We start from the raw sequence: 25,268 nt of genomic DNA on the forward strand, positions 1-25,268 counted from the left end.
GCGTTATTTTGCGCTGCAGCCTCGCGGAGCGGACGTCCTGAGAGCCATTTTCTCGGCGCCCGAGAAAAGCCATTCCGCGGGAGAGCAGACGCTCCATATTTTACAGACGACCCCCGCGTCGCAGCCGCCGGGCCCGAACGCTCGTCTGCTGCAATCCCACGATTGGGCCCCAGAGACACGCGGCCGCCGGTGGTGAGAGGCCGTAACAAAGGGCCGTTCATTGGCGCAGCAACCGGCGCGCTCTGCAGCGCCCTCTCGCGCATCGCCAACGACGCTATATAGCAGACGGCTAGAGGCCACTGCCGCAGACGAACAATCTGGCGTGCCCGGTGGGGTACAATACGCCGCATTTTCGCGCCGGGAGACGATGAGTTCTTCCGCGCAGGCGTCTTTGTTCCTTGCCCAGTGAGGCCAGGTCTGTTGGTTGGAAGCTTAGCTCGGTGCTTGCGGACCTGAAGCTTCCTGTCCGGACACGTCCGTTCAAGCGGAAGTGCACCCTTCCTCCTCTTAATTGCCACAAGGCGCCGACCTTCTGCGATCACGCGCCCGACTCTATGGTTCTGGGCGAAAACCATCGAGCAGCCTCGAAAACCGTTAGGTTACCCCGATGGAAAAACTAACACTCACCACTGGACATCTCCAAGCAGCGGAGGAAACTTACGCCCTTACCCTTCTATCTCTCTTTTTTTTTTAACACAGGTACCCTAAACACGCAAAACATGTATGTGTACGCAGAGAATTTCTTCTAAGGAACGAAAGCCATCAAGAAGGGTGAAGCGTTAAGGACGGGTTGCACCCGCGTTTTTCTTTTTTTTTCCCATAAGGAAGCTAGCCGGACAGTTAACGCGATGAACGCTTCATGTACACTGGGTTAAAAAATTTAAACCGCTTTTGACTGCAACGCGACTGCTTTGAAACTCCTGCAAAAACTTCACAACAGGTTTTCTCTAGTTTTCTTTTTTTTTTGCTAATCAACTGCCTTAACTTTTGAATTGTCAAGCCTGTTGAAGTCGTAAAACACTGCCGTAATCGTTATATGTTTTAAGAAAATGTTATACGTTTCATATGCAACAGAAATGGTTCCTACGCGGCACCATCTTATAAGTAAGATTCTGACTCTCTCAGTAATTCAAAAATACTGACTCATTTCTTAACGCACACTCGCAAGCAAACAAACAATTAATTAATCAATTTCTCAAAAATATTTTTTTAGGCCTTTGCCAAGACGTGACGTTCAAACCCTATCTGTGCAGCAGTGGCTACAATCTGAATACTTCTTTTGCAGTGCACTTAATCCGACTGTGTAATATCGATTTCGGCTAATAAAACTGTCTTTTCATATGACGGCTTCACTAATGAAATGAGGAACAAAAAACAAGAGTAACCCAGAGCGATCGGTTCAGGCCATACAGGCCACCAACGACTGTTGTTACTAATGCCTTCCTTCCATTTCATTCGCCTTTTTTTTCCCTGCATTCTAACGCAAGACGGAGCAATGGAGACAGGAAGTGACGGCGGAGGGACGGAGACGCACCGCGCGGAAACCGGAAGTTGAGAACGACATGGCTGTAATCGAAAGTAGCTAGTGAAGAGCAAAGAGCGGATGTGAAATTTATATCTTTCTTCGGCTTTACCGAGTCTGTAATAGAATGTGTTGGGTGCCTAAGTATCGGTGAATGTCGCCTGACTGCGCACAACCACAAAGACAGATCGACGAATGGGTGCGCGCAGCCGCGATGTGTCGTCGTCGGTTTCACAAGAGGCGCCTCTCGCTCACTCCGACGACGATTAAGCTGATGGACTAATTTCCCCTGTTTTCTAGAATAAATACTGAGCAATAAAGCCTAACTGTTTTCATTGAAACAAAGAACTCGCGCAAAGCATTAGACGGACAATTATCGCCCCTTCGTTTTGCGAGCAGCCCCTGTACACGTATCAAACTGGTGCAGGAAGGCGGAGAATATTGTAAATTCATAACCCTGCGACCCGTATATATATATATTCCACATAAAGTCACGACTTAGCGGTGCCTCTTTGGGCCATTAAGATTAGCAACGTCATTAGGCAATATCTTCTCGCTATTTTATTCTAGCAAGCAGGGTATTATCCACGAGTGCTCAGCTCGCGCTTATAGCAGACTCTATTCTCTACTGAAACGCACTCCTATACTTTCATATGCTTTCCGTAAAATTCTTACAGAAGTTATACGAAATTTATATGAAATCGACATATAGTAAACACGAATAATAAGGGCAACAAATGAAGTTATTGTAATCGCATACAGAGCGTTCGAGTAGGGTTATTTACAGATCTATGATACTTGCCATGGAATGAACACTTGTAAATATACATGCTAGAAAGCGACAGAAAACGATAACAATATTGCATGAGGCAGCAAAATGAAATGCAACATAAGAACACCAAACACAACAAGCAACAAAGAAGCAAGAAATATAAGTTGAAAAGACAGGGAGAGGTACAGAATTAAAAGCTCCAGAACATACCGCGAACATGCAGACCGCTAAACAACACCAGCGCGAATGTGTTATGACAACAGGCCGCATGTACATTTTACCAAAACTAAGTTATACCCATTGCGCACCTTCATGTCACGTGTGTACACGCGTTCAGACTTTGACATAATTAACTTGCAAAGGGTGCAAATCAGGCAATCGAGATGTGACTAAAGCTTCTAAACGGCCCTGTCATCCGATACACCATCTGTCGTCCTTAGTTACGTATCTGACAAGTAGCTATGCTAAAGAGAAACAAGAGCTACGTCGTGGGAAACAAAAGCTGCGTTAACGTTGCCTGATAAGATATCGACTACGGCAGCAAGATATCGACTACGTAGTTCTCACGGCTTGAACGCATATTTTATAATTAAGGCTTTTGAATCTACGGCAGCTAAGTTTACTTATCTGGAAGACCCTCGAAAACGACTATACTTCTATAGCTTCCCATCCCCCGTTCCCATATCTCAATCCTTAGTGCAAAGGGCCCATGAAAAGGCTTATGCGGCGACGCTTAATCACACCCAAACGTATACGCGTGTGACAGTCATAGAGAGCTGTGGTAAGCGAGATATTTCAGCGATCGTCCCTCGTCTAATGAGCTCACCGGCCGCACCGAGCCGCCGAGTACCGCGGTCAGAGATACTCAGCGCGAATCGCCATCTACCAGTTTATGGCATGCAGCTGACGTCTGCGCAATGTAAAACTTACTACCGCACTCGGTGCAACGAACACGTAACTCGTCTCCAGTGCAATTTTGCATGCCAAGTGGAGTAACAAGTGCTACACGCCAGATGATTTTAGAGACTTTGGGACGGGCGGTAGCTAGCCTCGTTGACACCCGTCCACAAGTAAAGACGGACAGGAGGAGGAGGAGGGAAGCCGGCGAGCTTTGTTCGCCGTCGGCTGAGCAAGTTCGAGAAGGCCGCTGCGTCAGTTACGTCAGCGCAATCACTCAGTGGTGATATTACTGTCGTTCGCCGTAGCATAGCCTCCAAGATCACGCGCGCGATTTCGGAGGCCACGGCTGCCAAGTGCCAAAGCCCAGGCAAGCACAAGGTCGCAAGCGACGTTGTCGACAGCCCAGCCGCGTGACCGGCAGCCAACGCGTGCCAGAGGGAGAGAGAGAAAGCGGTAGGGAAGAAGAAGGAGAGTAACAACCAAGGAAGGAGCGTGTAATACCTGGCGACAAAGAAGTAGGAGTGGGGGAGTGGTTACGCACACTATAGGGCACCAGCATGCCGTTGGCGTGCATGAAGAGGCCCGGGTGGTGCCCCGCCGAGGCCGGGTCCTGGGGGGCGCCTGCTCCGCCGGCCCCGGCAGCGCTGGCGCCGCCCAACCGGGAACCCGGCAGACGGCACCAAGGCACGCGCCGGCACACGGCACGCTTCACCTGCGAGAAAGGAGGAGGCCCACCGTTTTTTGACAGCACGAGCTCTGTGTCGTATCGGCTATGCCGAGACGCCCGTTTGGCACGCAAAGACAACGCTCACTCGTTACCGCGTAGCTAAATCCCTATATATCTGCAGCGTGTTATTCGAGGCCATTTATTTTAGGGAAAATAATAGGCTGCCTGGGTCACACCGTGACGGAGCCGTGGAGATTACATTTCATATTTCGTCCCGCGAGCCCTTTCGTCACGTGAGGTAAGTAATGAACAAAGCTTCCAACGGAGAACGCGGACAAGCCGGAACAGGCGTGACAGCTACTCTGCGAGCGCATGAACCACTGCGCGGGTTATGACCGCTCGAGAGGCTCGTACGAGTATGATGTCCCGCCCATAAGATAACCTCGTAACAGCGTCAGTGGCTATGAAAGGATCTCGTAAGATTAAGGTGGCTCCACTGATAGGCGGCGCAAGTATGCATCGGCACCACCTCGCACCTAGGCCCGCAGTAACAGCTGACGATTGTACCGTTGGGTTTGTGCGGAACCATAATGACGCGCGCAATGAGAAAGAAGGCACCGGCGTGCTTGTTACCTGCCTTGTGCGCTCGGTAGTACGTGAGCATGCGAGCAATGCCCATGAGCACGCCCTGTACTTTACGAGAGCGTACAGAGAAGCGGGGGCTGAGGTGCGTACCTTGTCGTTGCTGAGGCAGTAGAATACGAGTACTGCGAGTCCCAGCAGGACGTTGAGGACGGAGAAGAGGCTCGTGTGCACCAGCGAGCCGCGCGACACGTGGAGCTGAGCGAACGAGCTGGCCAGGCACAGAGACACCAGCACCAGCAAAGAGTGCGCGCTCAGGGACCTGCGGGGGAGAGAGAGGGCGCCACCGTGAGCGCAAAGAAGGCGCGTGTCGACCAGCGAGAGCGTGCAGTGAGGAATTACAGAAGGTGTCCCCATCCGTGCACGGAGGCAGCAAGTGAGATACCCTGTTCAAATCCTGCTGTACATTCTCTAATCGAGTGTCCCGTTATCTTCTGCTACATCACCCGGTGCGCGGCCATAAGTTGCCTTTGACGGTTCTTATCCAAACCGCGCACCCCTTAGTGGTGCAGGCAGAATGCAGACATTACATATATTTTACATACTTGTATTTTGTTGGTAGCGCACATCAAAGGCTCAAGCGTGTTAGAAAAAATCGCGCGAAGACTAAGTAAACAAAGATGAGCGGCAGGCCGGTGTACAGAGCGGGCCGCGCCATTAATTCCGCCAACTTTCGTGTCGCCGACTGCTTAGCGCAGGCGACGTGATGCCATTCCTGCCTTTCATTAAAGGACCTCTCACGAGACCCGAAGGAAAGTCTAGCTATGTACCTGAACGTTGTGAAGCGCCGTCCAGGAAGTGGCCGAAGTACAGTAGTAATCACCGAGATGAAATATAGCGGGAAGGGGGGAGTAGCCATGACAGCAGCAGAGGCTCTCTCCCTTCTGTAGTCTGAACTAGCGCCTACAAGCGACATTCACCTCCTCCCTCCATTATTAGAGCCAACACGCCACGTGACATTTACGTCAGGACCACCATTTTCGGTCACGGGTTTCGGCGACTACATTTCACGAAAGCCCTGCAGTTCTCTCGTGTTTCCTTTTTTCGCTTTTGTTTTCTTGTGGGCTTTTTGTGAACCACCGATGACAGGGTGTGACGCATAGGCAACAGCTGTGACGTCATCTTCGTTGGCTTGCGATAGAATTTTCTATTGTTTTCGCACCATACATCGGCATAATACTTCGCAGACACGACTGTCACCGTATGCTGTGCACGCACGTACCACGTTTTTCTGTTAGCAATACCCAAACTTAATGAAGGTCCCGCCTTTAAGGGATAATAAAGCAATTGAACACCCACTTAAAATACGCGCGTACGTCGTTTTCCGCTTCCTTTATACGCTTCACCTTCTTCCATTGGCGGCGTGCCCCAAGTAGTACCGTTACGTACCTGGAAGGCACGTGGTCTCGAATACCCGTATAGACAAGTTGCCGAGCGCGACATTACGAAGATGCGGCTGCGCTGCCGTCATACTCAACGAAGGGATAAAACAAATGTCCCTCAAGTGTACTGCCACGAACTCTCTAAAGACAACGTTACCAAACGTGTATACAGCCACCTGCCCTCGCTGCCTGCATGCACTGTGGCATCAGTACACCGGTGACTGCCGGTGAGAAATGTGTACCTCGTGTTGGCTATCCTCTCCTGCTCCTTGCTCTTGAGGGTGGCGTGCAGGTCGACATGCCGGTGGGCCTTGCAGAACACCATCGCCAGGAAGATGAGGCACAGCTGCGAGTGGCACAACACACGTCAGCACACTCCTCAGCGCGCCTCCGCGCACAATGAGAGCATGCCATCGCGGCTGCATCACGCGGAAGCACCTCGATGAAAGCGTTCCGAAGCACAGGGAACGTTTGCTTAACGGTCAGAAGCGGGCAATCGAACCACGCACGATGTGCCAACAAAAATATATCCTGAATTCGTTGTAAATGAAATGAATACAGAGAGCTGCGGCGACACTCTGGAATACGTTAAATAGAGGGACCTGCGTTGTCATTACATGACATTGAAAGCGAAGATTAATTGATAACTGACATTTTCTTTTACGTAAGATTTCGCAGCAAGTGAGCGCCGCTCGGTGAAACGGTCACCAGCTCCGTTGCCTTGTTTGTAGAGAATAAATTAAAGAACTATCGCACGCACGCCTCACCGCCGCACAAAGTAGCTGCAGCACAGACGCAGTCTCGTTTCGCGACCGTGGGCAACTAAAGCTCCGTACAAACCAGACAAACCACCACGCCAGACGTTTCATCAATTGATGCGGATCGCAAATGCAAATATCTTGAACATTATAAGTGAGAACGGTAAGCGAAAAAATCCTCACTGGCCCGAATAAAAACGCAAGCAGTACAGTGATGAGCAATGACAGCGGTCTTGCTGCAAGTGGCTATATGCACGTGTCATTGCGTGCGGTGTCTGCACCAGTTGTAACATTGACGCATTAAAGGCCTCGTGCGCTACAGGCCAGTCGACACGTTGCAAAACAGATCAGACGACTGCCCGCGATGGACTACAACCTCCGAGACTCACGACGCGCGACATTCGTGATCTAGAAGGCCGTGCACCGACATACAGAAAGGCGAAAGGCCAGAGCGCCAACGCACCGCAGCACAGAAGGCGGCGGGGCCGACGAAGCTCCACAGCTGGTGTCCCTCCATGTCGATCCAGCATGCCTTGCGCGATAGCAGCGACGGCCCCAGCGGCGGCAGCGCCCCGTAGCTGGAAGGGCTGATGCCGGCCGACACGCACACGATCACCGCCGGCGCGCCATACGCCAGCAGGTAGTACCTGCGCGCACAAGGGAAGCACCACGCGGTTGCAGGACCTTCGAATCACTCCACCAAACGTGGGGCCAGACGTATAATCATGCGCGGCGGTACGAATAGGCGCCGCGAGAATTAACGCGAACAGAAGTACTGAATATTGTGCTGGTTGGTGTGGATTTATGTCTGGTGTAATTGTGCTACAGAAAGTAAACAAAGTAGGCACGATGAACACAAGCGACATGCCTACCTTTCCCGTCTTCGTTCACTTGCTGTGGCACCATTGCAGATTAACGCAAACAGTCGAGACACATCCCGAGGGGCATAATACTATAACGTGTAACCATACCAACTTGCCCAGCACTTACCACGCTCGATGATCTTGAACCTTCTTTTTTTTTTCTTTTTTTTGCGCTTGCGCGAGATGTGGCAAACAACGTGAATGCAGCGCTCTTAAACATAGAAAGAGCAAAACATCGCAAGCCTCGGGAAAAGACCAATTAAAGTAACAAGTTCAAAGTACCCCTATTGGATATCCAGAGAACGACCCTCAGAAGAAACGAAAAGGGCTAAGTACATCGGAGCCCGTACACCTTCGAAATCGCTCGGTGAGCAATACGAAACGAAGGCAACGTGCGAAAAGGGCCGCGCTCGGCGTACAGAGTTCCCAGCTGGGGAAACAAGCAAATGAAGTCGAGAGCCTGACGAAACGTCGTCTGGTCATCATTAATCGCGACGAAAAAACCGACGGCGAACAAGACAAAGACATTTGGTTTTCTTCCTTAGATTTCATTGCCGCTATATAATATAAGACGTCAAGCGGTCAACAATGGCATCATCTTAGTCGGCGTCTGTATTTTTCCTCATAAACGAGCAAACGTTCACTCTTCTCCACGCAACAACGGCTCACACAGTTCTTGGTTTACGCGTATTTGTCGAACTATACCGGAGGAGCAAGAATTCCGCGTACCATCGTAGCCTGGAGGAGGGTGGCTCGGTGCCGAGCACGTCCAGGAGCACGGTGTACAGCTGGAATCCCTCGAGCAGCGCCCAGAAGTACGCGGCCAGCCAGAAGTAGTGCAGGAACCCGGCCAGCACTCCGCACACCACCCGCTGGGGGTGACCGCCCAGGCCGCTGGCCAGCAGCGCCTCGGTCAGCAGCAGGCACAGGCACGCGTTCTTGTGGATCGTCACCCGCTCGCCCTTCAGGGACCTGCGCGCGACACGCGAACAACGGAGGCGTGCGTGTACTTCTCCGCCAAGGGATTCCGCAATCGTCACAAACGCTATGGCGGCGGGGCTCTCTTGTTTTGATCTCGGACGCTGCGATTGTGTGAAGCTGATGTCCTTAATTCCCCAATGATGTCCAGTAGTACGTCTACGCGCATAGCTCTTACTTTGCGCCAAAGCAGCTTCCGCTACACAGGTTCGTTCCCGGTTCTAGTGGTGCTAATGTGTCGTTTTAGTACGAATTCATTATTTGTTTTATGAAATCATCTCGCACAACTTACTTTTAAGGGATTTTTTCAACCATTTAAGCATTATTAGCCTACCTGCACGTACCGGAATAACCGGAAGCGATGCCACGCAGTCTAAGTACATTTACCAGCAAATGAGACACCAGCCTCGACACGCTTCGAAATTCCCGACCCCCACAATAAGTTGAAGTTCACATACGATGCGATCGAGAGAAGCCTGCTTAGGGATAACGATGCGTATAATATATGCACACGCGTTTTATCGTGCCCACCGACACGAGGTTCAATGAAATCACACGCGCCTCGGCCTACATGCAGTGCATCAACAGATACTAGATGATGTCTAACGTGTACCGGGCCGCCCCGTGCTGCCAGATGGCCCAAATAAATAGACAATCAAGAGCGCTGACATTATCCGCAGTCTTACCTGAAGGCTTGCAGAGTCAAACCAGCGGCGATGAGCAGAATCATGCATGTCGCGAACGACGCGTAGACGAACAGTTGCATCTTCTGCTCAGTCAACGTGAACTGTAAAAAACGAAACCAGAACAAAAGCAGACAATAAATAGCGTCTCATGGATGAACCGCTGGCTTTTGCTATCTTTTTTAAAATTTTCATGTTTTATAGACTCAGTGCGCTCTTGTTTCTCTGGTGTTCTCTCGTCCTTTCTATATGGGGATATGGTTACCGTTAGTTTTCTAAACGTGTCTTGGGATAGCCGGCTACGATCAAGCCTACCTTCCCAAAGTGCGAGAACAGTGAATAGGCAATATTTGCTTACATACGTGTCATATATACTAGAAAAGTGAATTTCAACCTCGGCCGGTGTCGTGGGGCAGGCAACAGCAAATAACCCCGGAGCGTGGAGACGATGCGAGTGCGCTCACCTCGGGCGGCCTGCGATCCATGGCGAGAGCGAAGTTTGTCAGGTGGTTGCAGGCGCAGACGCTGTGCGTTTCGTTGGTCTCCTTCAGCCAGCAGCCCTCGGTCAGCCACTCCCTGGGAGAGAAAGGGGGAGGTTAACGGGCGACTGTCGCTGAGCCCGAATGCAGAGGGGCGCGAAAGAAACAGAGCGGAACACTCACTCATCGTCGAAGCTCCAGAAGACGCATCTCGGGTTCGTCACGTTCTCCACCTAGGTTAAAAAAAAAAAAAAATGTGACGACGCTCGAAAAAAAAATATTCAGCTGAAATCATAGCAGGATAACTTTTAAAGTTAAGCGATTTATTGATTGAAAGTCGTTTATTCATAAAGAGAGAGGTACATGTCAAGCGATAGCTTCCTTGTGAATGTGCTGAGATCACGTATTCGTTAGCTCTAACGGTTAACACTGTGAGTCGTGTGACTGCTGTGAGCCTCTGACGTATGCAGATGTGGGCGTGCAGTCGGCATGCGTGCCTTCAGCTTCGCCGCGCGGCGAGACGAGAAGCGCGATGGTGTATTCGCTTTCCTTGAACCAATGGTTATAGCACCAGATTTCCTGTGACCAGCGTCATGTGGCCGTCCTGCAAATGTTTTTTTCCTTTTGTTTGTTTGTTTGTTTGTTTCTTTCTTTCTTTCTTTCTTTCTTTCTTTCTTTCTTTCTTTCTTTCTTTCTTTCTTTCTTTCTTTCTTTGCGTTCAGATGTAAGTAGCTCCACAGAGGAACGCAGTGTGCAGTGTACGCGGAACGCCAGCTCTGCGTTCTCTTTCGCCGCCAGGTGCCCGACAGGTGACGCCGCGAGCGCGTCTGAAGCATCCAATAAAAGGGCAGCAGCCAGGAACGCGGCAAACGAGAAAGGCAGTCACGGGGATGAATCAGTTGGGAAAAGCAGCGACACCTTGGTCGCACACCATTGCGGTTATTTTAGCGCACCCGAGACACCTGTGGGCAAAATGCGAAAATTTCAACTTCGATAATGAGGCGCAGTAACACCTCCAAGAACCGCTGATAAACGGAATCAAATGCGACATTTACTTTGCGTTTAATCGTTAACGCACTTGAAACGTGCAACAAGATTATTGGCGCAGCCAAAAGCGCGTAGGCGCCCTAAAACTCTCCAAAAGAAACCACTGCTCCAATAGCGACAGTGATATCTATTTTTCTACAAACGGTTCCCCACGACTGCTTAGTTCCTAGGCGACCGTTCAAGAGGAGATGACATATTTCGACGTCAAACAGCGAAATCATTCCTGGCTCAATTCACGCATCCTGCGTGAATGCCCTTGAGGCGGAATTCACAAATTGCGTTAACCGAAAGTAATCCACTGCTCCCAAACGAGCTGTTCTTATACGAACTCGACAAGCGTATCGATTACTGCGGCAAGCGTGGCACGTGCTTGCAAGCTTCTCGTGCAGCACGGGGCGGCGCTCACCTCGCGGTGCTGGAAGGTGATGAGGACGGGCTGGTGCAGCTTCATCAGGTGCCTGCTGTTCACCGAGGCGGCGATGACGCGCGAGTTGATGATCCGCTCGGTAGCCTCCACTCCGGCGGTGCTCGAGGCCACGTCGGGGCCCAGGAAGTCCTCGATGTTGCGGTACGCCATGAACACGAGCTTCACCACGCCTGCGAGAGTTGCACGCGGCGCCACGTCAGCTGCGCCCGTCGAAAAACGCGACATCCCTCGGCACCAAGAGGCCTGACGTACGCCCGATGCCCGACGAGGGTAAAGGCTACAACGCGCACTCAGACTATACCGATATCAGAAGGGCACTAAAGTGGTCTTGTTGGTACAATGTTAACACGAATCTTCTAGGAGGGCGCAAGGAAACGGGACAAGAGCCGACAAAACGAGCTCGGAGAGGCTACTTTCTCAAGGTGACTGATCTCATTCCAGTAAGTTGACCTAACGCAACGCATCAACCGCTGAGAAATATCAGCGGTTGACGTACTGGCAGCACCTATACGAGCACGGCGACGAAACGTATCTGCAGGCCGCACGACGAACGCACTGCGAGTTGAGCACGAGCTCGCACGGTGTAGTTGACATTAGGAGGGAGAACTGAACGCCGTAGAACTACCCGCGTAAGCCCTGTCACAAAGTCTGTCAAGTCGCTGCGTATAGTCATACACGATCATTGCCACATACACAGACATACAACACGCCAAGGTGCGTAGTGCCGCCCACTCACAATATGTCGCACAACGCGGTATCTTCTATCGACAAGCATCAGCACCGCCTTGCGCCGATGTCAGCGTAGGCCAGTACCGTCGTCACACTTGCTGATTTTCTCCTTCCAAAGTACCGGGTAGCTAACCGGGGATGCCCTTCCTTCAGCTCTACCGTTATGGGCCTTCTAAATGTGGCTCAAGGGAGAACGCAAGACCAAACACGAGTGTCGCCATTATAGCCGGCAGGCTTCCCCAGCTACTCGTAGCTTTTCTTCTACAGAACGGTTTCTCCCGCTTTGCCAGCCACTCGAGGCGCTACTCACCGTTTCGCGCGCTGCCGAGCAGCGCCTGCGGCGGGAACACGAGCGTGTCCTGCATGCGCATCCAGACGGTGCCGTGGACGTCCTCGTGCACCGGGAACCGGATCTCGGAGGCAGCCCACGTCTCCACCAGCCGCACCGACACCACTGCGCGCGAGGAAGAACAGTGCACAATGAAGCTCCTTTCGCAGATATCGGTTTACGCAAAGAACAAAAAGAAAAAGGGGCGAAAAACTGCAACGAACTTTAGGCAGTCTGAAAAGGGCTCTTGATTGAATGACGATTGAAAGATTCATCCAACGATCAGTGGGGTTTTAGGTTCCGAAGCAGCGCAGAGGTTACGAGACGGCAAAACACGACGGTGCAGTAGCGCTTTCGGCATTCCACCAGAGGGTCTCCGTTGTCGAGAAAGAAAGCAGCAACCTTTTACGAACAGTAAATGCCCGATACCGTGAGCTCGACTGCGGAAAGCCTTGGCCAGAGAACGGTGGGTCAAAAGGGCGTCCATCGGGTGAAAATGGCTGAGCAAAAACGCGTCGCATCGCTCAACACCGCGCAGATATATATATATATATATATATATATATATATATATATATATATATATATATATATATATATTACTGGACATCTAGCTATACTAAGTGTAAATGCCAGAACTTTCAAACCAAATTTTACAACTTTAAATAGAAGTTTACATAATGTTGCCGTACGAGGGCAGGCATAGAGCCAGAGGAAAAATGCCGGTAGGATAACCCGACGAGAGTCCGGTCTACTACTCAACCTCGGTGGGTAAGGGAAAAGGAGATAGACGGGGCTACTGACGGTCATTCAGATTTGTGTGCTTCAAAATCTGCGGCATCGCGCGAATGGTTTTCGTGAAGGCGAAACAGACACAAATTAAATTTGAGATTTTAAGCCTCGAACGAAGTCATCGGAACAGGATAGGAATTCCGCTATAAGCGGTATCTCCTTAAAATCAGGGATGCTCCAACAGTCACAGTAACGCTGCTCGTACCCTCCAACAGCATCGGAGCTCGTTGTACGTATATTAAAACAAAGCCGCGCTCGATATTGGCGACATCACAGAGGGCAAATCGTGCTGGAGTCCATGAGCGGTTGCCTCGACTGTCGTTATTCGTCCCGTTATAGAGTTGGCTATAAGGACCTGGCCCCGCGTGGCGGATGGCATTGTTAGCGCTCTGTCGCTCTGCCGGGTTATACGAACCGATTCAATGGGCGATCGTGTATGTAGCATGGACCGAGCAGCTTCAAGCGAATTTTACGCTTCTCATTATGCATTAAGCGAAGTCCAGCGACATTGCACTTTGACTATATATATATAATGAACTTGCAGGCGCAAGTTGGAATCAGCTAGCGCAAAATAGGGGTCATTGGAGGCCGCAGGGGGAGGCCTTCGTCCAGCAGTGGACATAAATATAGCCTGATGCTGCTGCTGATATATATGTTTTTATTTTTTAAATTTCGTTTTACTGCAATGCAGCTAAGGATCCCTGTTCTGTCTATAGCACTCTGTGCGGTCCTTGACCGTGGCAGTTTAGGCTAATTGGGATATATATATATATATATATATATATATATATATATATAACACTGTGTTCCGAACAGCGACAAAAGACGACACATGCGATCGTCGCGAATTTATACTGAAAGATCACGCACGGCAGGTTGCGAGAACGACGCATCCTGAATAAGCTGCACAAAGAGTAACGACCGCCCCTGCGCTGAGTGTAAGAAAAGCTAGCCCTAGCGGGAACACGGAGATAAAAGAAGGAGCACGGAATAGGAAGGGATAGGGTTGGAGAGGCCATCCAGCGCCCAAATTACATCCGGGCCCACGTTCACGGGGCCAGGAGTTGAACTTCGGAACTGGAGAGGAGGGCGCGGCGCCCATGAAAAAGAACAAACAAAACGGGAAAAACAAGCAATAACCAGGCTGGCCTAGTCAGGGCAAATGGAACAGGAAGGGAAGCGGATGAGTGTGCCCGTGGTACACCTGCGGAAACAAACAAAAAAAGAAGGAACAGCGAAGTACACGTGAATGCGAAATGGCGCGAGTGTGGCGCTAAGGTGCCTCGAGGGTAGCGCCGCGGGCTAAGCCTCTCTCTCAACTTTCCCCCTCACCTCCCTCTCCATCCCCAGATGAGGGGAGATGGGGACCCTTCTCCTGTCCGGCGGCCATGCCGGCCAGAAACGGCGGCGGCCGGCGCAGGAGATCCAATTTACGGAGAGCCGGAATTTTCATTAGCGCCGCGCGTGCAGCGAGAGACATCCTCGCCGCGTGCCTCCTCTCCACTCATCCTCGCCCGTGCAGGCTCGCCCCGCTCTCCTACGTGGCGCGGCGGACTCCCGTTTCTCCCCAGTCGCGAACGCAAGTAGCAAAGGCGCAATGCCGCGGCGCTTCCGAGCCCATGTATAAGTAAGCAACGCTTCGCTGCAGGGTCAGCGGCCTCCTCTCGAACGAGGACGTCCGCGAAAACGAAAAATGGCAGAAGACCGCCCGTTTGCGAGCAGAACCGATTAGCTTATCTGCTACCGGAAATTTAGGCCCGTATCATCGAACTGGTTGCGGAAGTTTTAAAAGTCGGGATAAAAGAAATTAATGCGGAGTGAGAGAAACAAGAGCGTCGACGTGCCTTAATTAAAAATTACTGGCAGAAACGGGAGGTAATGAGCGACAGCTCAAGCTCTGGTAGAAAAAGATGGGGGCTGTGGGTCGGCTGGGCCAAGGCGAGATTAAAAAAAAAAAAAAGAATACTCGCAAAGTCAGGACACCCTGTACTAGCCATCGACCAATTTTCATCAATCACCAGGCATTTGTGCACGGGGCACTCGCACGGGAATGTAAGAAAATATTGCAAAAAAAAAAAAAAAACACGTGAGATAAATGCGAGAAGCACCTGCAGTAATAAATAACGCAACCATTGGAAAGGTGCAGGACTGAGTGCGTAAAACCAGACGAAGATTCCAGTTTGATAAAAAAATATTATTATCTTCAACATCAGACTAAATGAACCAAGGATTTCTTACGACCAACGTTTCAGACTTCTTCAAGAGTTAAACGATGCACTGCCAACAGTGCATCTTTAAAAAAAAAAAAAGATGTCGTGGAGAGAGGAGGATCAAGATTACCTGGAAACCCTCTCATCCTCCTTCGATTAGCACCCGTTGACATGATCTGTGCAAGAGCTATTCTTCCTTCTTATGTGAAATAAGACATCCTTCCTTTTTATGTGAAATACGACAACAGATAACCGCAAGTGCTGTCGATTCCACACCGCAGTCTTTCATGTCTCTTGTGGTTAAGCATGTCATTTTTCGTTCCATCGATCGTTGTGGTATCCATGTTGCCTCTCTCAAAATTCTTTATTACCCTCCACGTTGCTGGTGCACTAGAAATTTATTAAATACACTGATTAATATGCACGAATAATGCATCACAGTAATCAAGGAAGGCTTTCATCTTACCAACGGCTCTCTACAAATTAATGTGGACAATATCGAAACACAGCGAAAGCAAAAGTGCGAAAGAGAAACTGGAGGTATTTCAGAATGCGTACACGTATGCACCCTCTCCGCTTTGAATTCGAAATGTTTGTGCGGCTTGTGGATCTATTGGATCGTACCTTTTTGCGTAATCTCTAGAAGACATAGATAGGTGTTCGTCACATTCAGCGGTCTTACTTGATGAATGAAATGATTACGATCGATTCTTGAATGTCCTTTCATGAACCCGACCTAGGTTGGCTGAAGTGAACGTTGCGCTGACTCTATCCGCGATTACCTCGAATCATATTCTACATATTACAGACTGCTAGCTAATGGCTGTGTGCTGTCTACTTTCTTACAGAATAATACTCTGTTGTATTCAAACTTTCTAATGTATTGGCGGTCATGAGACTATAAGTGTGAAATGTATTTTTTCCTCCAGTTATGCCTAAAAAGTATTGTTGGCAAAAGCAAATAGAAAACCAGAACGCCGACATATGCGCACCACCACCGCACTCCTGAGTCGATAGGCCAGAACAATGAACGTCGTCAGAAATACCGCATCTACTCAAACATAAGGACCATTTTTCTCCATGCTCACGATAACTTAACAGTCCACAGGGGGCGAATGCTTCAAGGAAGTAAAATTGATTCTAACCATCATTTCCCCCCTCTTTTCTTGAGCTTGGACGTAGGGGAGGCCTATCGGGAGCAGGGGGGAGTGGGTGGGGGGGGGGGTGGGGGGGGGGGGTGTCTGCCCACTTTGGCCACCGCTGACTGGCTGGGGCGCCTCTCCTGCTCGCTGACACAGCTACAGTCAATCAGCGGTGGCCGCAGTGGACAGTGAACTCGGTGGACAATTACACTGTAATCTCCCAATACAAGAAAATGTGAAAGCGGGCCTGAGGAACCATTATGTTCCCAGGGATAATAAATTCGGAAACAAAAAACACTGTGCATCTTCAGAAACGTGGGAAGATTGTGTAAACAAGACGACAAAAAAATTAAAAAAAGGGACACTCCGCAAACTTTAGGTCTTAATCCTCCAGTTAGGAATACTGAAGCACGCTGCAAATAAACCACGCTTCAAACATCTAAAGACGCAGAAGTAAAGATTAGAGAAAAGAATGACACAGTGTAATCGAAGAGTAACAGAAGACCGATTACTGATGTATTTCTGAGAAACTTCTTACCTTCAAAAAGAAACATGTAGAGATAAATGTGAGTTCAATCTAAAGCAAAGCGAACAGGCAGGTGAACGCACGAAGAAAGGAAAGTAAGCTCTCCGGTAAGCAAAGCAGCGCACAGATGCGAACAGACACGGGCAAACTTCCTTCTCAATCAACACTCAGGGTGCGCACGTTTTTCGAGCAGGTACAGAAGAAATACAACGAAAGGAAAAAAGAAGTGAGAAAACTGCTAGTTGGGAACTGAACCACGCGCAAATACCATCCGGCAGTGTTTTCCCGGTCTTCCTGTTTGCTCGCTCACAAAAGCGCGAAGTTCACCGGGAGATGTAAAAAAAAAAAGCAAGAAAGAAAATAGTGCTGACCATCAACGGCAAGTAGTACTTCACGGAGGGAAGAAGAGATGTGGACACAGCAGACCAGCGAAGACAAACGAAACAGGCACACAAGAAGGAGTTTGCAATGCCGCAGCAAAAACAAACGAACCTGCCGCACAAAAGTATAATGCCACCCTGCCTTTTTTCCCTCTCCTAGACCTCCGACAAACATCCCGAAATCAACACAGCAAGAAATGGCGACGTAAGAAAGAATTAGAAGAGAAAATGCGAGGACTACTCAAAGGGCGGACGCGTGTTCAATTCCGGGCCCTTTCATCTCCGATGGTCTGAAACCCATCAACTGAGAACACGGAGCAAGAAATAGAAAAAAAAAGAAAACAAAAACCGAGAAGGCTCCACCGAAGAGGAAAATGGGCAGAAACGGGAAATAACGTTTCCTTCGCTACAGCATCGAGAGGGAGGAGACTCGTGAAAATGGAACGGCGGCACGTTGAGCGGCAAACAATTCCGCGCGTCGTCCCGAGAGCGCGACCTACGGCAACAAAATGGAATCCCCGACTGCGTTCCCACCACGGGGTCGGGCGCGTGTAGGTCTTGACGTAAGAAAGCGTGCCCGAGAAAAGCGTGCAGTAATCAAAGATCGCGATAGGCGACAAGGCTGGGCAGCCGAAATGAACGGCGACGAGAAATACGGCGCGTAATCTACAGCTGCGAGCCTCGTAATGGCGTTGACTCTGGCCGCATTGTATTCAGAAGAGGGATATCACGGCGAAACTGGCCACCAATGGAATGTCGAGCGCTGCAACTACTGCGAAACAGCTGCCAACAAATAGGACCCGCTGCAAGGCATCAATGAGCTAGCGCCATCGTCTAAGTAAGCGACGTTTTGATACCGCCACGACAGCGGGAAGTGGTATACAGGAACGTGTGTGAGTGTTGACGTGTCTTTTGCTTGAGCGAGATACTGAATTCTATCCCGATTAACGTGCATCGTTAGACCCCAGTGGACGGCGTGCTTTCCGTTTGCTGCAATGGCCACAGTCCGCGCGATTGCATCCCAGGCTCCATTTTGCGAGACCGCTCAATAAAGTGGGAAAAGGGAAAACGACGGCGAAAGCGGATAAGCCCAAGGACACAACTGAAAGTTGCGAGTATTCGAGCCGCAAGCTTTAACTCCGAGAGAGGACACCGAATAAATTTTCTATCCCGTTTTACACTCGCCCATTGCACTGAAACAGGCAGTGGTCACCTCCATGACCTAGATTATTTCTTCACCTTTTATACAGTAGCCCTGCCGCTCTCCCTCAACCAACCAGCAAACACTCCGGTCACGCGTCCGTTGCTGTCCTTCGCCCCGAGCTGTTCGTACTTCCTACTGCGTTCCCAGCGGACCGAGTGGGACCCGCTTTAATGTCGCGCTCCTCTCAACTCCCCCCACGCGAATGTTTGACCTGTCCACCACCGCACTGCTGCTCGCGACAGGCAAACTTCGCCGCGCGTGCTTGCCTCTCGGGCCACCCTCGCGCTTTGGGGCGCCCCCGCAAAGCCAAATGGCGTGACGGGAACAGGAAGCAAGCCGCCGGCGAGCTTTCCCGCAGGGCAGCTTTGGACTGGGGCGAAGCGAAGCCCACCGGCAAACGCCGGTTCGTCTGCACTTGGCTGCTGCAGGCGAGGCTGAGGGGACGTTCTCCTTCCCTGCACCGTTTTTTCAGTTCCTCGACTGCTTATACGCTGCCGGCACAGCGGATGCTGACAACGCAGGCATGGAACAGACATCGCCGGGGAAGCATTACTTGCGCATATTCCTGCACCGTTTCGGTTACGTTTGTCGTTCACGACTGACCTCAGCAAGCACAATTCTTACCGCACGATGTCGGGTGCCACTAATTTCGGAGAGGACTAGAAGCTTAAAAAGCTCAGCAACGTGGTAGAAATTCGTGGTACGAAAACGCAGGCATGCAAAACAAGCACACAAGTAGAATACAGTCAGCGACCATCGAATGAAAGGTCGCACAGTGGCGGAAAAACAGGGAAGACATAGAGCCTACAAACGAAACCTACATCGTTTTTTGTGTCTTCGGTGGTTTCCGCCAGTGATCGAGCTTCAAGATGATAGTCGGCGTTTCAGTCCTCCTTCTCGTTTTGCTTGTGACCATGTAGCAGTTATGTTCTTCAGTTGTTTGACAGTCACGATTGACATCGCGCAAATTTCTGAAGCGGTTGGGAGTTTTTTTCCAAATAGGCTGCACATGACAAAGCCGAGTGTGTTGCCGTATACCTCACGTATTTTTTGGAGTAGGAGGAGGTGTAAGACACATTTGCGGACCCAACAAAGGCTAGTCAAAATGAATTATCTTCTGCTGATGCCTGTTTTTATTTACGCTGAAGGCACAAGAAATGTGCGTTAAAGCTAAATTTTTCCCAGAAACAACTGTGTCTCTAGCGGTGTGAAGTCACAGAGTTTCACAGAGTGTAGGGTGCCACTTACGGACGTTGCCGTGCGCCCTGGAGAAGCGGAACGCGGCGTTCTTGGTGTCCGCCAGCAGCCAGGTCGAGTTGTCCAGCGCTTGGAGCAGAGCCCCGGCCACGTGTCGGCGCTCGCGTGGCGGAAGCTCGAGCCACGAGTCGCGCTGGTAGTCCTCCAGCAGGTTGCTGCTGATCTCCACCGTAGACTGCACAACACGCGATGGGGGAGAAAGAGAGGCACGTCAGGTGAGACTGGTTCTATACTGCGTTTTTATGCGCTGTGCAGGGAGGAAGCATTGGGCGAGACCACTGCGCAGCCCGGTCGCAGCCAACCCAACACGTGATCGCCACGTCAGAGCGCGCGGCAGGTTTTAGCGTTACCACTCTGAGCTACGGCAGGATAACACACAAATGCGCACCCGTTAAAAACACCGTGAACCAAACATTCCCGGCCAATACGCTCAGTCTCAGGGGTCGCGTGTTGGGCCGACACCGCGAATGGAATGGCTTCACGGATAGTTCGCTTGCCAAGTCTGGCTGCGTGGCGTACACTGACTGCTAGCTAGTTTATTTTCTTCCTTCCCGACTGTGCGAGCGTATCCAAATCTTGCACTACGCTTCTCGATAAAAGTGCATCGAGATAGCATGCAGCGTTTCAGGCTCTCACCTGTGCAGCATTGTGGACGCAGCAATGACGGCAGTGCATACCACCTCAAGAGAAGTTGCAGTTGGAAGTACACATGCTGTTTGGAACCGAAAACAGAGCTGACTAACGCGACAATTATTACTATTATTATTATTATTATTATTACACGAGAAAGGATGGCTGCTTTGGGAAAAGAAGACCTCTTACGCTAGAAATGTTCGTAAGAAAAAAATTCAGCCAGCCCCGATGCCGGAGCTATCATTAGCGAATCCGCCGGGCCAATAGCAAAAGAGCACTTCCAAGCAAAAGCTTTGTGAATTCGACCCCAGGTAAAGTGTATCTCGTTTTAAACAACAAACTAAAACAACCGATAAAAAAAAGAAGTATGTGACAGTCCCCACAGAATAGGGAGTTTCCCGAGACGACGTTCCCAGAAGGTTTGTTTGCAAACCCGCGGCCACCTTGCACCTGCGAGCGACAACACTTGTTAAAGGGCAGAGCCGCCTCGGCGCTGCGTGAGACGTGCAGAGAAACAATTTGGGAGTCTTCGCGCGCGGGAAACTCGCTTCGCAGTGGGAACTGTTCGCCTTCGCTGCCTCTCCCCTCGGGAGAAAGTTAGCACGCCGCACTCCAACTGGGGCAACGCTCGGTGCAGGCAGGCACAGCGCTGTCCTGCGAGCAGTTTGGTGCACTGCCGTGCAAACGGATGTCCATTGCTGCGACCACAAAAAATACGCGTATTCAGGGCGCTGTGCCCTATCTGAAAACTTGAATTATTTCGTTTATCCGTGTTTAACGTTGCATTTCTTTTAACAGATATGTTTTTGTTTTATGCTGGTTATGTACGCGCGCGCGTGCATGTGTGTCTAGGCTTGTGCTTCGCAATGCAATAATTTTTGAGGAATGTAGAACCACCATAGCAAACCAAGAACCATTGACTGGGGCAAAATACCCAATTGAGCGGGGATATATCAGCGATCTGGTGAATCTCGTGACATTCACTTCTTCTGTGGTCACTATACTGTCAGACGTTTCAGACTGGCGTGTATTGTATGTATGATGGCATATATTGCCTGAAAGCGATTTTCTCGACCCTAGGAGCTAAATAAATGGCCTCGAAAGATCCTACCCGGGACAAGAATACTCGCTGTTTAATAATGTAAATTCCCTTATTGCGTCCCGCGAACGTCTCCGACATATGATAGAGCAAAGCTTGATACTCGAAGACAGCATAATTCGGAATTCCTGGCGCGTGAAGGCTTCTTCAAGAGAGCGCTTAGACGGTTCGCAGACAAACCCGAGACCGTCTGGCGAGGGTATCTATCGATAAAATGCGACTGTTCAGGAACACCGGTCTGCTGCCACAACCCGTTCTGTGATCTACCAAGTGGGAGCGTGTCGAGATCGACAGGCCCAGTTCGTGTTCCCCGAGTCTGCTATCGATGCAGTTCGCGCTTTTCACCGACTTCCCGCAAGTTAATGGCAGGTGCATGGTATGCACTACCGCGATCTCGCACCCGATGCAGCTTTCGAGAGAAGAAATGGCCGCCAGGCTGGCGCACCGCTGCACGCATGTGAAGCTCACGGTGCGTCCCTACAAACATTGGGGAAGAGGGCTAAAAGGGAGCGGAGGAGGGAGAGGGCATTCCCGGGAGGACGTCAATCTGCCCCGAAGGCGCCGGCACGTTTGGGTAGCCGGCTCCCCCTTGGCGAACGGCTTTCCCGGCGCACACGGCCGACTGCCGACCTGCCCGAGATCTGATTTGCGAAGCACCACGGCGAGGTGCTGTCTCCCGCGTCTGCTTCCGGCGGCCTCGCAAGGTGCAAATGCGAGCCGCCGGCTTTGTTCGGCCGCCTGTACCTCATGCATCCATTCATTCGAGCGTCGATTGCTTCGTATGTGAGTGAGCTCGGCGGTTTATTTATGCCTCACCCCCGACATGCCGCCCCCTCGAGCTTCACTTCGCCCTCCGACTCGTCCTCAACCCTTCCGGTCGGATTATTAAATCGCTCATGAGATTCACCCCCCGTCCCTCCCCTCTCAATTTTTTTTTCGCTCAGTGATTGGATGGTTATTTCGGGCACTTCATTAATTCACTCCTGCACTGACCTAATATCATTTAGCGTCTCATTATTCCAGCAATCTCTCGCCCCGCTCACTACGCACAGTGTGCGAGCCATGCGCTTATCACAGGCGCTTATTCTTCCACTGATATGATCTTAGAACTCTCATATGTCTAGCTATTGGCTTCATTTTGTTTTTCCCTAGTCACATGCCTGCGCCAACTGCGAGGAATCTTTTTTTATGCACGGAAGTGAAGAACCGGTGCCGGACGCGCGTTTTATTCGGCCCCTTTACGTAGCACATCATCTAAACGCTGACATTTGCTCCACCTTCCACGGAACGACGTTCACTTGCTCGTAGACCAAACAGTCCATACGATGAATTCACTGCTCACCCCTCTTGTAAAATAGCAATTTTTGCTCTCTCACTTTTCTCCTTCTCCGACTCTCTTAGCGACGCAGTGTATGTAGAAGGCGGATGACCTCCCTGCATCGCGCTTTAAAATTTCTTTCTCTCTCTCGCTCCGAACGTCTCCGTGAGTCCTGACCCTTTTCCAATTCCCATTTTGTGAAGTCCAAAGGGACAGACATCCCTCCCTGATCGGCGGTGAAACAGCCCTCCTTCGCGTACACATTTCAGCAACAGCCGTGGTAGTGCATGGTCTCCACAGGTGCTTGCTTTGCTTACGCTCGGCAGTGCCCTCTTTCTCGTGCCTTTCAAGGCGAAGCATTCTAGGCGAGCCCTGCCGGACTTTGGTGATCGTGAGTGCTGCTGTCTTGCCCAGTAGCTCGCACACAGGAAATCACTCACATGACGAATCGGCTTGTATGCGCAGCCCAGCTGAACTACTCCTGCAGCGTTCCCTCGCTCCACGAACGAAAAACGCCGAAAAAGGAATATGCAGATCCAGGGCACCTTTCGGAATTTGTGAAGAGAGTCTTTTGCGAAGCAGTTAATTCCCTGCTACGCAACTGTCCAATCTTCTGCAACGCGTTTTTGCATCATTGCGATCACGTGCCTACCCGGAAACGCATACCGCGAGATGTACGCGACCGCGAATTACAATCTCTGTCGCCCTTTCACCGCCTGCAGCCTCTGGGATCAGCCCACTTTACAATCTGTGCACAAACGGCGCCTAAACATCCTCACTGCAACGCATAATTCCTTTGTTAAAGCGAAGGTTTCTATATATCGGCCTTATTTGCCAGGCTGCTCTGCTCGGTCGGCATCTTGCCGAGTAAGCTTCTACACGTTGTGCACATTGCGCATCGTCTGAATAGCGACGTAAACACCGGAAGACGCTCTCTCCCATGAGAACCACGCCTCGGGGAAAAAACAAATCGTTGATCACGCAAAGCGCTGCCCTTGTCGCCACTAATATGTATACCCTATCATGCCTTCACTTATGACGTCACTGCTGTGTACGCGTTATGTTACAGAAAGCGTTGGCGCGCCCGACCTTTGACGTGACCCGATCGCATATAGGATACATGTAAACGAATGAAGAAACTAAAAACAATCATGTGACCTGATTTTCACGCCTTTTCTTTTGATGCCTTTCTTTATTCTTCTCTTTTTTTTTTGCCTGTCAACGATGGCTTCCATGTTTGACAACGCAGAGATGTACGCCTCTAAAAAAGGCGTGAATAAAGCATTCTTGCAAATCTTGCGCACTCCGACCACGATGTCGCGCGTATCGCGCGAAAATTCCCATATTGTCTTATTACAGCAACTGTAGCTATATCGCATCTTTGCGTAACCCCAGATGGATCTCAAGCAGAGCGACAATCTCTTCGCGTGGCGCGGAAACGCGTGATCGAACGACGCAGAAAGCGAGCGTTCGAGAACATGGCGGCCGGCACCTGTCGACGCGTATGGGCGGGAAGCAGGAAATTAAGTTTCGATCAATTTGTCGGCAGAGCTGAAGCTGCGTGAGTTCACTGCGGGATCCTCCTCTGGCGTCCGTAATGGTATAGCCGCAGGCTGCATTCGCGAGAAGTTAGAGGAGCCGAACTTCGCTCGGGACTTCCCCAGATTTGCAAGCTCCACTGAGTCGGGAGCTGAGGCACGCAGGCGCAAGGAACCGCGGGTTCATAAAAAAAGCAGCAACCAGAGAGGGGAAAGTACGAGCGACGAGTAAAGTACGGCCCGGGTCGCCGCACTCGAAGGGAATTGCAAATGAGAACTGGCTGCAGTGACTCGCGCGGGGTGAACGAGCAGGCCAGGTGAAGATCGATCCTCGAAGAAGTGGTCGGGCCGAGTGCTTTGCACAGCGCCACGCGGTGTCCGCACTGCCGCCCTTCGAATGAGATGCAAAGTGTGCGGCGACGGTCCGCTTCGCACGAGCGAGGGGTGCCAGGACGAGCCCGAACGGGACAATCGCCGAGAACTCGTGCGCGCCCGTGCGCGTTTTTACCTGTGCGTGACACGACGTAATTTGCGCTCGGACGTCGTGCTTGGTGGATTAGGCGTTCGAGCTCCTTGTCGTAACGTAGCGCCACGCGGACACAACAACCGGGTATCAAACGAACGCCGTGCGTGTGTTTGCGTTCTCTAGTTGTGCCCGCGCAGTGCTCGCGCTGCCCCCCGCTAACAGAACCGGATAAACGCCAAGGGACCGACTATGTTGTGATGCCAACTTCAAGTGTTAAATGGCCTGAAAGCGCTAGCGTTGGTATTTAATTAAATACACGACCCTAGCCCAAAAGCAGCGCTATTTGACGAATACGAAGAGGATCATGGGGAAGGCCCAAGTGGGAGAACTCGAGGATGCTGTGGCCGCATGTGTGGAATGACGGGGAAAGATAATCTTCCCAGCAACTTTATCCTATGAGAACGGCCACTCGAGCACTTTCGAGTCGGGGCTCGACAATCATAGCGTTTCTTGCAATATTACCTAA

The 25,268-nt window shown here is 50.8% G+C and overlaps 1 protein-coding gene across 4 annotated transcripts in view; it reads right to left on the bottom strand.

The window, feature by feature from the left end:
• Positions 1 to 25,268, bottom strand: part of LOC119432634 (adhesion G protein-coupled receptor L1-like) — a 313,279-nt gene that overhangs the window by 13,992 nt on the left and 274,019 nt on the right. For 2 of the 4 annotated variants that reach the window (XM_049659266.1, XM_049659267.1), the window contains exons 12-22: positions 19,680 to 19,863; positions 12,160 to 12,303; positions 11,100 to 11,290; positions 9,830 to 9,879; positions 9,632 to 9,743; positions 9,171 to 9,271; positions 8,236 to 8,478; positions 7,107 to 7,290; positions 6,128 to 6,231; positions 4,597 to 4,765; positions 3,736 to 3,906 (exon numbers count right to left, since the gene is read on the bottom strand). In XM_049659266.1, the coding sequence (XP_049515223.1) occupies positions 3,736 to 3,906; positions 4,597 to 4,765; positions 6,128 to 6,231; positions 7,107 to 7,290; positions 8,236 to 8,478; positions 9,171 to 9,271; positions 9,632 to 9,743; positions 9,830 to 9,879; positions 11,100 to 11,290; positions 12,160 to 12,303; positions 19,680 to 19,863 (1,653 nt within the window). Of the gene's footprint in view, positions 1 to 3,695; positions 3,907 to 4,596; positions 4,766 to 6,127; positions 6,232 to 7,106; positions 7,291 to 8,235; positions 8,479 to 9,170; positions 9,272 to 9,631; positions 9,744 to 9,829; positions 9,880 to 11,099; positions 11,291 to 12,159; positions 12,304 to 19,679; positions 19,864 to 25,268 lie in introns of all 4 variants that reach the window. The other 2 variants (XM_049659269.1, XM_049659268.1) reach the window with 2 other exon arrangements.

The sequence above is a fragment of the Dermacentor silvarum genome, chromosome 11 (assembly GCF_013339745.2).
Source record: "Dermacentor silvarum isolate Dsil-2018 chromosome 11, BIME_Dsil_1.4, whole genome shotgun sequence".
Taxonomy (NCBI): domain Eukaryota; kingdom Metazoa; phylum Arthropoda; class Arachnida; order Ixodida; family Ixodidae; genus Dermacentor; species Dermacentor silvarum.